At 36.2% G+C, this 12414-nt stretch overlaps 5 protein-coding genes across 5 annotated transcripts; 3 read left to right on the top strand and 2 right to left on the bottom strand.

The window, feature by feature from the left end:
- Positions 1–782: 782 nt before the first annotated feature.
- LOC116735544 (hemoglobin subunit alpha-B-like) lies at positions 783–1681 on the bottom strand. Its single transcript, XM_032587500.1, has 3 exons — positions 1423–1681; positions 1136–1343; positions 783–1025 (listed from the first exon to the last, which is right to left on the bottom strand). The coding sequence occupies exons 1-3, from the start codon at positions 1515–1517 to the stop codon at positions 897–899; spliced, it is 432 nt and encodes a 143-aa protein (XP_032443391.1). The 5' UTR covers positions 1518–1681; the 3' UTR covers positions 783–896.
- A 594-nt stretch (positions 1682–2275) lies between these two features.
- LOC116735537 (hemoglobin subunit beta-A-like) lies at positions 2276–3096 on the top strand. The gene is made up of 3 exons (XM_032587493.1): positions 2276–2461; positions 2552–2774; positions 2865–3096. Exons 1-3 carry the CDS (start codon positions 2370–2372, stop codon positions 2994–2996), a joined length of 447 nt encoding a protein of 148 aa, XP_032443384.1. The 5' UTR covers positions 2276–2369; the 3' UTR covers positions 2997–3096.
- Positions 3097–3616: 520 nt separating this feature from the next.
- Positions 3617–5124, top strand: LOC116735538 (hemoglobin subunit beta-1-like). The gene is made up of 3 exons (XM_032587494.1): positions 3617–3851; positions 4248–4470; positions 4787–5124. Exons 1-3 carry the CDS (start codon positions 3760–3762, stop codon positions 4913–4915), a joined length of 444 nt encoding a protein of 147 aa, XP_032443385.1. The 5' UTR covers positions 3617–3759; the 3' UTR covers positions 4916–5124.
- A 2056-nt stretch (positions 5125–7180) lies between these two features.
- Positions 7181–8645, top strand: LOC116735545 (hemoglobin subunit alpha-1-like). Its single transcript, XM_032587501.1, has 3 exons — positions 7181–7404; positions 7483–7690; positions 8438–8645. Exons 1-3 carry the CDS (start codon positions 7310–7312, stop codon positions 8564–8566), a joined length of 432 nt encoding a protein of 143 aa, XP_032443392.1. The 5' UTR covers positions 7181–7309; the 3' UTR covers positions 8567–8645.
- A 1719-nt stretch (positions 8646–10364) lies between these two features.
- Positions 10365–11086, bottom strand: LOC116735540 (hemoglobin subunit beta-like). Its single transcript, XM_032587495.1, has 3 exons — positions 10947–11086; positions 10641–10863; positions 10365–10558 (listed from the first exon to the last, which is right to left on the bottom strand). The coding sequence occupies exons 1-3, from the start codon at positions 11036–11038 to the stop codon at positions 10430–10432; spliced, it is 444 nt and encodes a 147-aa protein (XP_032443386.1). The 5' UTR covers positions 11039–11086; the 3' UTR covers positions 10365–10429.
- Between the last annotated feature and the right edge of the window lie 1328 nt (positions 11087–12414).

Here is a 12414-nt window from a genome sequence, read left to right as displayed (position 1 = left end):
GAAAATATTCAGGAGCCACAAAATTGTAATTCTAATTTGCTTTTAATGAAAATTGAAGAAGATATTTAAATCTATGCTGAACATAATTAGAGTTAATAGGGGAAAAATATAAAAACAGGATATGGCTCATACAGACTTTATCTCACGAGCTTGGCAAATTGGCACATCCAGTTTGCTCTTTAGTAAAAGTCTGTGGGTGTTTGTAGTCATATTTAATAAAAATAAAAGCATTAGCATCACTGATAAAAGAGCAATGCTTTGTGTTGTGCCTTACATCTTCAAAATATTAAATTTTTTCTGTATTCTTTTTTTAAAGACCTCACATCGATTAAAATGGCACTCTAACATATTTCATTTAAATGTGTATCTGCATCTACCGCCTTTCTGGCAAACCAAGCAAAGGTTTTGAATTGTGATGGAGGCAGAAATTGTTTGGCAGACCCCCACACTGGACACCACTGGAAATAAATGTTTGTTCAAAGCTTAAATTATTCCCAACGTCTGAAAACTCCTCGTGCTGCTTGAGTATTTATTTATTTATTTATTTATTTTTAAATGAATAGAAAATGAAATTATTTAAAATGTCTGCCTTTATTTATTACTAAAGTCATTCGAACTATGATGCGCTTTTCCCCATGTGCATTTCAGTGCAGTTTGCACTTTGCCTTTTCCAACAAAGTTTGTGCAAATACCTTGAACTCTGCAGTTGCAGACCCAACCAATTTTACTATGACAAAAAAAAAAAATCACACAAATCGGAAAGAACAGCAGAAAACAAAAACTGAGAATTTGACATCCTCGGATGTATTTTTTTTATTGAACGTGTCTCCACATGTCTGAAAGAATGTTGAGGATGTGGGAGGGTAAAACTCCTTGTTCACACAATCAGTGCGTCTTTAGCGGTACTTCTCAGACAGAGCCAAGGCCACGTTCTGCAGGAACTTTTCCACGGAAAGGTGAACCTCAGGAGTGAAGTCACCAGGGAAGTACATGGCCAAGACCACAACGATGCTGTGGCCCAGGATCTGAAGATTACGCACACCCAAAAAAAATGATTTAATATAATTGAGCAGAAACTAAATGCACACATGATCATGATTATGTGAGTAAAATTCAGAAGAGATTTGAAGTATACCTTGAAATTGGCAGGATCCACCCGGAGTTTGAAGGCATGAAGCTCACTGAGGGCGGCCAGAGTGCCAGGGAGATCGTCGATGCCCTTCACAGCTTTTCCCAAGGCTCCCATGATGACGGCACCATGCTTCTTCACTTTGGGGGACTGGGGGCTCAGATCTCCCCAGTGAGAGAAGTAGGTCTTAGTTTGTGGGTAGGCAACAAGCATCCTATAAGTAACATAGAAATAGGATTAAAACAAACAGCAACGACACATTTTGAAAGGGTTTTGTATAACTTGATGTTTACCTGCCCAATGCTTCACCTCCCAATTCGCCGGCCTTCCCTTCGGCTTTGGCCCAGAGGGCCTTCACCCTGGACTTGTCTTTGTCGGAAAGACTCATTGCTGCCTTTAGTTTCTCAGCGAGAAAATATGAAGATCAAAAAAGCTGCTTTGATCAATTTGTCACTGCGTCTTTATATCAAGCCTAAATGCACCACGCCTCAGAATCAATCCATGCCAAAACCTTGATAACAAAACTGCCAAATAACCCCCTGCCAATGTGGCTCGATAAAAGCTACCACTCCTCAAATTTCACGTAATCCCTACGTAAATGCTGGCTGGTTACAGGAATTACACCAAGGCGCTGCTCTGGATAACGCTTCTGTTTTTTCTACTTATCTAACTGACTTCTTGAGTTAATGCACAAAATTCACTTAACAAAATGTTAAAATCTTTGTACTTGTTTTCTTTATTATTCACCAACGTGCATTTTTTTTTCCAAGTAGAGCTTTTTGCAAAAATAAAAAAATGAAAAAAAAATATTGAACCAATATTAAATATTACACACTCCCGATTTTAAGTATATTGAACTTGATTCTACAAACTGGTCATGAGTTTGTAGAACTCATGACTCAAGAAATCATGTTAACTCAAGAAACGGTAACGGTCTCTGGTAACGTTTCAGTGTTAAAACAATCTTAACAAAAGAAAGGATTGACGATAAAGTAAGAAAATGCATATCATTTTAGATAGATGACGCAGCATTTATTGACATTAATTGGTGCCAAACATGACGGACGTCATTTTATTGGCAAGTGCACCTCGTCCAATCACAGCCCGTCTTGTCTGGGGGACGGATCATTGGGCTGTGAATAAATGCAGGGCTCGTAAACATATTCACACAGTCTTACACCTTTGATCACCAAACTCGTTTTTTTTGCGAAAAGTCAGAGGAGGCTTTCACATCGTCATCATGGTCGAGTGGACAGACGCCGAGCGCACCGCCATCTCCACCCTGTGGTCAAACATTGATGTGGGTGAAATTGGTCCCCAGGCCCTGTCCAGGTAACCTTGAGAACAAATTTCATTCCGCGGAATGATGATCTCTTACATCCTGAGGATCGGGATTTCTCATTGTCACTTTTGTGTTTTCAGGCTTCTGGTCGTGTTCCCATGGACCCAGAGGTACTTCCCTACCTTCGGTGACCTTTCCACCCCCGCAGCCATCGCCGCAAATCCCAAAGTGGCTCAGCACGGAAAAACTGTGATGGGCGGCCTTGAAACTGCTGTGAAGAACATGGACAACATCAAGAACGCCTACGCCAAACTGAGCGTCATGCACTCCGAGAAGCTCCATGTGGATCCCGACAACTTCAGGGTATGTCATCCCTCACACCGAGACGCAATTACTTGTTTTTGATTCGTGTCAGTTTATTCATTCTTGTTGTATTCTGTCTTACGGTTGCAGGTGCTTGCTGAGTGCATCACTGTGGTCGTGGCCGCCAAGTTTGGACCCAGCGTCTTTACCGCTGGTTTCCAAGAGGCCTGGCAGAAGTTCCTGGCCGTGGTGGTCTCCGCCCTGGGCAGACAGTACCACTAAGCGTCTGAAGTGGCCGACCACTGAAGAGGTGCAGCGAAACATCAGTTTCTGAGCAATTAAATGCTGCCAAAAATACATCAATAAAAAAACTCAAATCATATGCAAGTGTCCTCTGTAATTATTCACCCTGTTTTTAAATAAGATATCAAATGGATATATATATATATATATCTTTGGTTTCCATTACAGTGAAATAAATAATGACCAGTGGGGGAAAAAAATGTTGAATAAAGTGAATTCCCATCCGAATGTTGCGTCTGTAAATTACCCGAAACAGAGAAACAGAATTAAAACAACAAAACAATAATAGTATTTTTATTTTAAAAAGTTCTCTGAAAAAGACTGCAAACTGCAACGCTAAAAAATATACAATTACACAACAATATTCATGTTCAGATTTTAACTTTACACCCGTCTTTCTTCTCTTTAACTTGATCAAAAATAATTTGCTCATCGTCATCTTTTTAAAATGTAATTTAAAAATTAGATCTGACCAGCTATGACTGAACATATTAACCAAGCATATAAACTCCTCTTCATAACACCGGCATCATTTTTATTTGGGCGTGGCTGGCCTGATTATAAAGATTATTAACGTATATGGTTTAATCTGCTGAGAGCAGCTTGTGAAAACTTGCTACGACCATCAGAGGCGGACAGAAGAGAGAATTTATGCTTGCAAACATTTTAGTGTTGGTGTCAGGTCATCCATCATGTCATGAAATCTTTTGCCAAACTGACAGTTTATTGATTGCATGGCGTCATGGTGAAATGGACGGAAGAGGAGCGCCGCATCGTCAGAGGAGTTTGGGAAAAAGTTGATATTGATGAGATCGGAGCAGAGCTTTGGGCAAGGTAGAGTTAGATTTTAGTTCAAACTGAGGCTTAGCAAGTCTTGTTTGGGTAAAGCTAAATATATACATATATGTATATATTCCCTGTAAGGTCCATATTTAGTGTGATGATGTAAAATCTCCCTCGAATAGAAAAGATTATTGTTTTGGTTGAGAGGCAATACAGAAATTGAGGTGACTTTTTTGCATGTTGGTTCATCTGCATGCTATATTTCAGCACCAGTCGCTGTCCGTCTATTGCTGTTGACTCTTGTTTTTGAAAATTACTTCCAGGTTGAGGATATTCTTAGAAATGACATGTCAAAAATTGTTTTCAGCTTTCCATGTGACGGTTCACCCATTTGTATAAAATCGAAAATAGTGTGCATAACCGGCATCATGTTTCTCACATCGACAGAGCTTTGATTGTTTACCCCTGGATCGAGCGGTATTTCGGCTCTTTTGGCGACATCTTCACCACCACAGCAATTTTAAACAACCCCAAATTGGCCGCCCTGGGAAAGGTCGTGCTATCGGCTCTGGACACAGCCGTGAAGAACATAGACAACTTCAAAGCGATGTACGCTTCCCTGAGCAGGCAGCACTACGAGAAAATCAAAGTGGATCCGGATAACTTCAGAGTAAGCTACTATCCTGACGTTTAAGCCACAAATAATTCATGCTGGGAAAGCGGTTTGAAAAGTTTATTAGATATAAAGAACGGTTCGCCGTTTTTGTGAAGTTTGAGATCAGCTCGTGATACTTCAGTGTCTTGAGGTTTGGTTCAGTGGTCCATTTGTAAATAAATAAATCAAATACAAAAATTCAGCCAATGACAAGTGACACCAAAGGTACAAGCAGGGGTGTTTGTTCTAGTGACTCGATACGTTTTACTAATGTAGAGAAATGCATCTCGGTTATTGTTCCCGAAATTTATGATTGCTTTTTCCCCTCCAGCTTTTGGCCGAATGCATCACAATTACCATCGCCTGCAAACTCAGAGCTGAGCTGAACCCTCAGGTCCAGGCCACCTGGCAGAAGTTTCTGTCTGCTGTGGTGGAGGCTATGAGCAGTCAGTACAAATAAAAAAAAAGCAGACCCAATCAAGCATGGAGAAACATTTTCCATTGAATAAAACTCGCTTTTTCAAAAGCTCTTATGTGCTTGTCAACACGTGGGAAAACAGAGCAAGTGCATGAAGATTTGCAGAAGCTGTGTACCATGGTAGTGTCGTGTGTGTAAGTTGAATTTTTACGACCCCTGGAGGCAATAAAGTATATAACATCACTATGAAATTAGTGTTGATTTTTTAAATGTTTACGGCTGGAGAAATCAACAAAGGTGGATAGAGTGCCCAAAATTTGCACTCAAGTAAGAGTAGCATTACTTCAACATATTTTTTTTATTTTTTTATTATTTATTTTGATCATAATGTATGATTTAATATTAAAAAACAATGTTATTCGGCAGGCAGAACAAAATAGTGATAAACAAATTCTCACATTTTGAATATACACACGCACACACACGCCCATATATATATATATATATATATATATATATATATATATATATATATATATATATATATATATATATATATATATATATATATATATATATATATACTAGTCTTGTTTTCCTTAGTCAGCGTGAACAAGAAAATAAAATAGGTTTTTTGTGTGAAAATGCAACAATCAGTTAGTGACAACAATAGGTTATATAGGAAAGGACAGTAGGAACAAACAAAAATAAATAACTAACATAAATGAACTAAGATGTTCGTAATTGCTCTTCATCTTTAAAATCTTTATTAATTTTTCCACTTTTTTGGTTGTTGAAAGTCTATTTAAGCTTCTAAGTGAAAAACTTCTCATGACAGGAGTCACCAAAAAAAATCAGCTATCAAATTTCTAAATTTTTTTATGTTCGCTGGTTTTTCCCACAAGAGGGCGCTAAAACGCCGTTGCAGAATTTTAAAAATGTCTCACAGACGGAGTTTTGAATATACATTTTTGCTCCAAAACTATCTGTATGCAAAATATCTGTTGCCATGGCGTTATTAAAAATGTCTTATATTAATATTTTAAAATAAATATATTTTGTACTTATTCACTGGCCACAAACTGCAATTCCTAAAAAAAATTTAAAAAATAGTACGGAAACAATAATCTAGTTAATTTAACTTTATTTAATTTAATTTAATTCAAATTTTAACATATATGGATGATAACTATTAAAGAAGTTGGTAAAATAACGTTTGACCTCCAAATATCATTATCTAATTGATATCAACCATTTTTCGTTGTTTTATTATAATACATAATTGTAATAATAGTAGTAATAATAATTACTACTATTACTAATACTACTAGTAATAAATATAATTATAATAATAACTTTTGTATTTACAATCACTACTACTGGTAGTAGTATTAGTAGTAGTATTTTTAAATGAAGTTCCAAATAAGACAAACTGGGGACTAAGCAGTTAGACATTGTGAAATACCATCAACAAGCAGCAGAAAATCTGCCTTCACCAAAAAGTCATTACAACTCTGCCTGTATGCATTAGACAGGCAGAGTTTGATAAAAAGCCTGAGATTGATAAAAAAAAAAGAAAAAAAAACCTTGATGTAATTAAATGAAACAGGCGGGAAGTGAAATGTTTAACTGAAGCTTGAGCAGCAGTCAGTGAGGCCTCTGCTTCCCTATCTGCCTCCTTTCTGCGGCTCCGCCCCTTTAAAGTTCAGATAAGCAAAGAAGCATATTTGGTGGTAGCAACTTATACCGCATCAGAAAATATATTGCAACCCACTGATAACCAGGAATGAATTAAAAAATGGTCAAGATTTTAAATCAGTACCACAGGACTGTCCTTGATAAGAGACTATAGATTTATCATCTATCATTTATGAACCAAATCCCATTAATATGTCCAGGCTCTGTGGTTTTGTGTGTTTGGGTTTTCTGTTGTCATTAGTTTATTTTGACCTTGTAAAAATGTATTTATGACCCTTCAAACTAGATTACATAACTTGTGATGTCTATGATTTTTTCTTTTTAGTTGTATGTATTTTCCAAAGTACTAAAAACCATGTGTATTTAAAGTCAACAACATGCATAAAAGACACACTTAACTAAATGATGATACCATTTTAAAACCATCATTTAACTTGTTTAAATTTTCAACTTGATCACAGTGAAGAAAAAAAAGAAGTACTCTTTCACATTTAATGAAAAGTTCAAAGTGAAGTCTCTGTATTTTCTAGAGGTTACAGTGAGCTGCTCCTCAGAGCCCCGTCTCTCGATCTTGTTTACAGCTTATCTCATCTAAGCTGCAACACTTTGCTTGGAAGGCGTCCAATCAGAGATAACTCGGAGGTGTCCCTGCCATGCCCAAGCCCCGTTTGTTTCCTATAAATACCCCCACCACTTGCCTCTGATCGCGGCATTCAACCCAAACAATCAACCAAGAAGATGAGTCTCACTGCCAAGGACAAGGACACAGTCAAAGCCTTCTGGGCTAAAGTGGCCCCCAAGGCTGAAGACATTGGCCAGGATGCTCTGTCCAGGTAACAAAGACCTCTATGTCACTGATGTTACCTGAACTGTATTTTTCTGGGTTTATTTATACACTCACATTCCTTTAGGATGCTGGTGGTTTACCCACAGACCAAGACCTACTTCTCCCACTGGAAGGACATGAGTGCTGGCTCTGCTCCAGTGAAGAAGCACGGAGCTACGGTGATGGGTGGAGTAGCTGATGCTGTGACCAAAATCGATGATCTGACCTCTGGTCTCCTGAGCCTGAGCGAGTTGCATGCTTTCACTCTTAGAGTGGACCCTGCCAACTTTAAGGTACAACTAGTGATCAACAGTTGGGACTGTAAAGACACCCTGCGAGCTATTTTGATGAATTTAACGCAGCGACTTTGGAATAAAATGATAAAGTTCCTGATATACTAAACTTTAGATTTAATTTTAAAAAAAGTGACCTCAGTGGTGTTTTAAGACTCCACTGATACTTACATTTGTGGGTCCAATAAAATATTAAAATAACTTACATGAACAGAAATCAATTGAATTTTAGCACGATCTATTAAATTTTCATGCGAAATTTCAATTAATTTGCAGTTTTCTCAAATTTTTCCTTTTCATGATTCTCTGTAATGATCATTACTTGAACATTTAGTTTATTTTGAAATGAATAAATATGTGCTAAATCTTTATGTGTTATTATTTGAATTTTATTTCACTTTTTTTAATTTTGATATTCGTTTATTTTAAAATGAAAACTAGAATAGTTACTATTTTTTATACTAAACTTATAGTACTGTATTTCAAGATAGACTCCATAGTTGTTTAATTTAATTTAATTTAATTTAATTTAATTTAATTTATGTTATGCTTTTTAAGATTTATTTTAAGTTTTTTTATTCCATTCATGCAATACGTATGTAGGAATGTAAAATATTCCTTCTCTACTCCTTTCTTTATTTGTGCTTTCTTTCCTTCTTTCTCTGTTTCTTTATTTTTTGCTTTCTTTGTTTCTTTTTTTTTGCAACACAAAATTGCAATTATTTTTAAATAATCAACTTTTCACAGATCCTGGCACACAACATCCTTGTGGTCTTCGCCATCAAGTTTCCCTCCGACTTCACCCCTGAGGTCCATGTGTCTGTGGACAAGTTCTTGGCTGCTCTGGCCCGAGCCCTCTCCGAGAAGTACAGATAAACTGCACACCTGGAGAAGATAAAAGACATGATACTACAGCTTCTAACAGTCTGAATATGAATAAAAGACCAAAAGCATTTAAAGTGTCATTTATTTCTGGGTTTTGTGTGAGTTTGTGTGTCTCAGTATATCTCTAGTTTTTTTTGCTGGAGCTTAAGTTCTTTTAGTACATCTACATTTTTTTTTTTTTTCAAATCAAACAGATGATACACATGGGATACTCTAAACCAGAGGTTCCCAAATCTTTCTGCTTCCAATCTAAACAAAAATAATTGTTGTGGTGTTTATGTTTTGATGTAGAGTGAAAAACTGATGGAGGAGCCTTAATCAGCCAGTACAACGCTAAAACTTTTGCTGCAGATCTGCATGAAGTTTATATGCGTTTCAGGAAAGATTTCTAGCTGTTGCTTCTTTATTGAAAGACTTGGTGTCTTTAAGTTTCTTTTTTTATACTTAAACCTATAAATGTGCTTTCTGTATAAAGGCCCCCATGCTCATTTGATATTTCTTCCATTTTCCAGTAATTGCTTACATGAACAGCAGGGAGATTTAAGGTGTATTAATGTAGTTCAATTATTAAAAGCTATCATAAGAAAATGCTCACTTGTATTGTTTGCAATTAAATTGAATACAAATTACTTCCAATTGCAATTTGAATCAAAACCAACAAAGACATTTACAAAACAGTGCTGATATTTTACTGGTGAGGGTCAACGGTTCAGAGAAAAAAAAAAAACTCTTCTTTGCTTCTCTCTGAGTTAATGTTGGGACTTTCAAATGAAAGAAGTTGAATATTATTTTCTTTGATGAAATACTGTATCTTACTCAGTGTGCCCATGGAATGAAACCACACTTTCTTGAAATCTAATTCTTTGAGTGACGTAAGTATTCAGATCTGACTCTCTATTAACAGACTGACCTAAATTCAGCAAAGGGCCTGATTATGATACTTTCCACTTTCATATTTTGCTGTCTGTCTTACCAAGTAGGTCACCTCCTCAGGCCACTAGTGACTTCTGAGCATAGCTTGTTCGGAGTTCTTCTGATAGCGAACTTACAAGTAATCCTGTTTGTCATTGTCATATTTAATCATAATGTGTCAAATTTTTTATTCAAGTTCAGTGATATTGTCTCAACTTTAGTGCCTCATGTCCTACTCTCTCTTTGGCAACCCCTTAATTTATTATTATTTTATTATTATGCATTATTAATATTTTTTACACCACTAAAAATATTCAGCTTTGTTTAGAACAAAGCAGACGGGACTTGACTGACAAGAACTCACATTTTTTCCGATACTGCAACGCAAGTCAACTGCCATTTTTTTTCCTTTTTTTATTTGTTTTTCAGTTCCTGAAAGAAACTAAGCATTTATGTTTCGGTTTATTGAGGAATTATTTCCAGCTTTTTCTTCTTTTTTTTGTTGTAATTTTACTAATCAACATAAATGTTTAATCTGTTTTCGTCAACTTAAATAAGTCTTACTGATTGGGATTTATCCATGTAGACAAAGTCAGACAAGTCTATATTTTAATGAGTGAAGATCATGGAGCAGTCTTTCTGTTTTGAGAACAATTAGCTTAATCAGATATAAATTACCCAATTATATATTTACCATTTAAATAAGGAAGCAATTTATTGAACGTCAAAATATTAGCGTAGGATTTTTCAGTATTCAGTATTACTGATTTAGATTTCATTTACGTACTACATAAGAAAGTTATAAACATGATAATGAGGAATAAAGACAGAGACAACAAAATCATTTGTTAAATGTGCTAATTTATTTATCTAATCATTCATAGCCTCCTTTTTCTAAAAATGAGGAGAAACAGATCTTGAGAGCATCCTGGCTGAGGCTCTCTAGTGGTACTGCTTCCTCAGAGAGGCCACCACCACGGCCAGGAACTTCTGGAAAGCTCCATGGACTTCAGGGGTGAAGGCTGCCCCCATCTGACCAGCTACAACAATGGTCATGCAGTCTGCCAGGAGCTGCAACAGAACACAACATGGGTCAGAAAGCAGCAACAGCATTAATACCCGTGGTGTAATGACAAAAAGAACACAGCTTTACGTTGAAGTTGTCGGGGTCCACTTGCAGTTTCTCAGAGTGCAGCACGCTCAGGTCTTTGTATGTGGTCTTAATGTCGTCCATGTTCTTCACAGCTTTCTCCAGACCTGCCATGATGACCTTTCCGTGAGCCGCCACTTTGGGGTTTGATGTTATGGCCGCAGCATTGTAGAGGTTTCCAAAGCCGCCAAAGTATCTCTGAGTCCAGGGGTAGACAATCAGACACCTGAAGAGACAAAAAGATCATTAAAGAGAATAAAACCTCAAATTAATACATTTTTGGGTAAAGAAAATAGATTTTTTTTTTACCTGGAGAGAGCTGCACAGCCAACAACATCATAATCGATCTTGGAGAAGATGTCCTGGATGGTGGCACGCTCGAAGTCTGACCATTTGACCATTTTGGAGTTTTGGTTTGGTTGTTTCCTTTGTCCGGTGTGAGTCTTCAGGCCCAAGAGATCCAACTTATAGACAGCCAAGTTCTGCTCCTCCCAGAATTATCAGATGGGTGGAGCTGAGCAGAGAGCTGATTTATTGATCTTCTAAAATTATAGAGATTAAATAAACTGTGGGGTAAATTCTGCTTGGTGCCTGAGAAAAGCTCACTGGATTGATGGAATGTTGTTGGCTGGTGTGCTTAAAAAGAAAAATCTGGGGAAATAACAACATACTGGTGTCATGAAATGTATATAATGTTTAAAATTACACATCAGTTTGTATTCAAAATAGCAATTTTGATAGATTTTATTTAACCAAATTCAATTCAGTTGAAACCTATTCTATTTTTAAGTAAATTAAAAATGAACTAAAAGAACCAAACTTAAATTGATATTTAACTTTAGCTTTATGTTGTTTGTAAAAGCCTTATTGTTTCTGAGAGTGAAGCTCTGCAACATGTTAACAATGTAATATAAACAAAATTAACTAAGCTGGTAATGAGCAGATTCAACCCTATAATTAACTGAGAGTGTTGCAAATTAAGTTCAGAGTAAAACTTTCTTGTTTCATGAACATGATAGATTAAGCTCCATTGTGGGTTACTTACTTTTAAAGAATAAATGTTTTCCAATTTCTTTAAGCTTGACTAGAATAATATGGCTTACTTTCATTCATATTTGTGAAGGATTACATTATTTGATTCTCTTAAATTAAAACCAGAGAGCTATATCTCTCTCTGGGCGTTTTCTGCATTGAGATTGAAACGTTTTTCCTGCCCTGCTGTTCGAATCTGATAAAGACATCAGGTGGGGGGAAAAGGTAACAGACAGTTTGGGTTTGTCTAACTTCTTCTGGATAGTAAAAAGGAGGAGGGGGAGACTGGACCAAATTCAAGAGAATGCAGGTTTCCTTCCACACACAGCAAAATAAACGCAAATAATTAAAGACCCGCAACTGCTTTTAATAAATGAAAATGCAAATTTTATGGAAATAATTATGGGAATTGCTTTTTTTCCCCCTGTGAAATAAATAATTTCCTGTAGAACAGTTAGAACATTGATGGTTTCTAAAGTTTTTGTCAACATCATCACCAAAATAAATCTATATGTGTTTACAAACTAAAATTACAAAATGTATATTGGGTATTTTATTTATTTGTTCAACAATAAATGAATCATACTATGTGTTACTTCAATAAAGTATACCAGCTTTTTATAAGAAGGAGGTGCGGAAATCCTGATAGTCAAAATATTAAAAGGGTTTTGCACATTTATCTTGGTAAAACAAAGGAGTCCCGTTTGCAAATTCTTTAAGGCTCAATTGGAAATAAATAAGCAAA

This window comes from Xiphophorus hellerii, chromosome 16, assembly GCF_003331165.1.
Source record: "Xiphophorus hellerii strain 12219 chromosome 16, Xiphophorus_hellerii-4.1, whole genome shotgun sequence".
Lineage (NCBI taxonomy): Eukaryota > Metazoa > Chordata > Actinopteri > Cyprinodontiformes > Poeciliidae > Xiphophorus > Xiphophorus hellerii.
This window is presented reverse-complemented; position numbering and strand designations above follow the sequence as displayed.

What these genes read in the sequence shown, in the direction of transcription:
- LOC116735545 (XM_032587501.1), top strand. Translation starts at nt 7,310, where the DNA reads ATGAGTCTCACTGCCAAGGACAAGGACACAGTCAAAGCCTTCTGGGCT. An exon ending in GGCCAGGATGCTCTGTCCAG is followed by an intron (nt 7,405 to 7,482) that starts GTAACAAAGACC and finishes ACATTCCTTTAG; the next exon opens with GATGCTGGTGGTTTACCCAC. An exon ending in TGGACCCTGCCAACTTTAAG is followed by an intron (nt 7,691 to 8,437) that starts GTACAACTAGTG and finishes AACTTTTCACAG; the next exon opens with ATCCTGGCACACAACATCCT.
- LOC116735537 (XM_032587493.1), top strand. Translation starts at nt 2,370, where the DNA reads ATGGTCGAGTGGACAGACGCCGAGCGCACCGCCATCTCCACCCTGTGG. An exon ending in GGTCCCCAGGCCCTGTCCAG is followed by an intron (nt 2,462 to 2,551) that starts GTAACCTTGAGA and finishes TTGTGTTTTCAG; the next exon opens with GCTTCTGGTCGTGTTCCCAT. An exon ending in TGGATCCCGACAACTTCAGG is followed by an intron (nt 2,775 to 2,864) that starts GTATGTCATCCC and finishes TTACGGTTGCAG; the next exon opens with GTGCTTGCTGAGTGCATCAC.
- LOC116735540 (XM_032587495.1), bottom strand. Translation starts at nt 11,038, where the DNA reads ATGGTCAAATGGTCAGACTTCGAGCGTGCCACCATCCAGGACATCTTC. An exon ending in GGCTGTGCAGCTCTCTCCAG is followed by an intron (nt 10,864 to 10,946) that starts GTAAAAAAAAAA and finishes TTGTCTCTTCAG; the next exon opens with GTGTCTGATTGTCTACCCCT. An exon ending in TGGACCCCGACAACTTCAAC is followed by an intron (nt 10,559 to 10,640) that starts GTAAAGCTGTGT and finishes GTTCTGTTGCAG; the next exon opens with CTCCTGGCAGACTGCATGAC.
- LOC116735544 (XM_032587500.1), bottom strand. Translation starts at nt 1,517, where the DNA reads ATGAGTCTTTCCGACAAAGACAAGTCCAGGGTGAAGGCCCTCTGGGCC. An exon ending in GGAGGTGAAGCATTGGGCAG is followed by an intron (nt 1,344 to 1,422) that starts GTAAACATCAAG and finishes TGTTACTTATAG; the next exon opens with GATGCTTGTTGCCTACCCAC. An exon ending in TGGATCCTGCCAATTTCAAG is followed by an intron (nt 1,026 to 1,135) that starts GTATACTTCAAA and finishes CGTAATCTTCAG; the next exon opens with ATCCTGGGCCACAGCATCGT.
- LOC116735538 (XM_032587494.1), top strand. Translation starts at nt 3,760, where the DNA reads ATGGTGAAATGGACGGAAGAGGAGCGCCGCATCGTCAGAGGAGTTTGG. An exon ending in GGAGCAGAGCTTTGGGCAAG is followed by an intron (nt 3,852 to 4,247) that starts GTAGAGTTAGAT and finishes TCACATCGACAG; the next exon opens with AGCTTTGATTGTTTACCCCT. An exon ending in TGGATCCGGATAACTTCAGA is followed by an intron (nt 4,471 to 4,786) that starts GTAAGCTACTAT and finishes TTTCCCCTCCAG; the next exon opens with CTTTTGGCCGAATGCATCAC.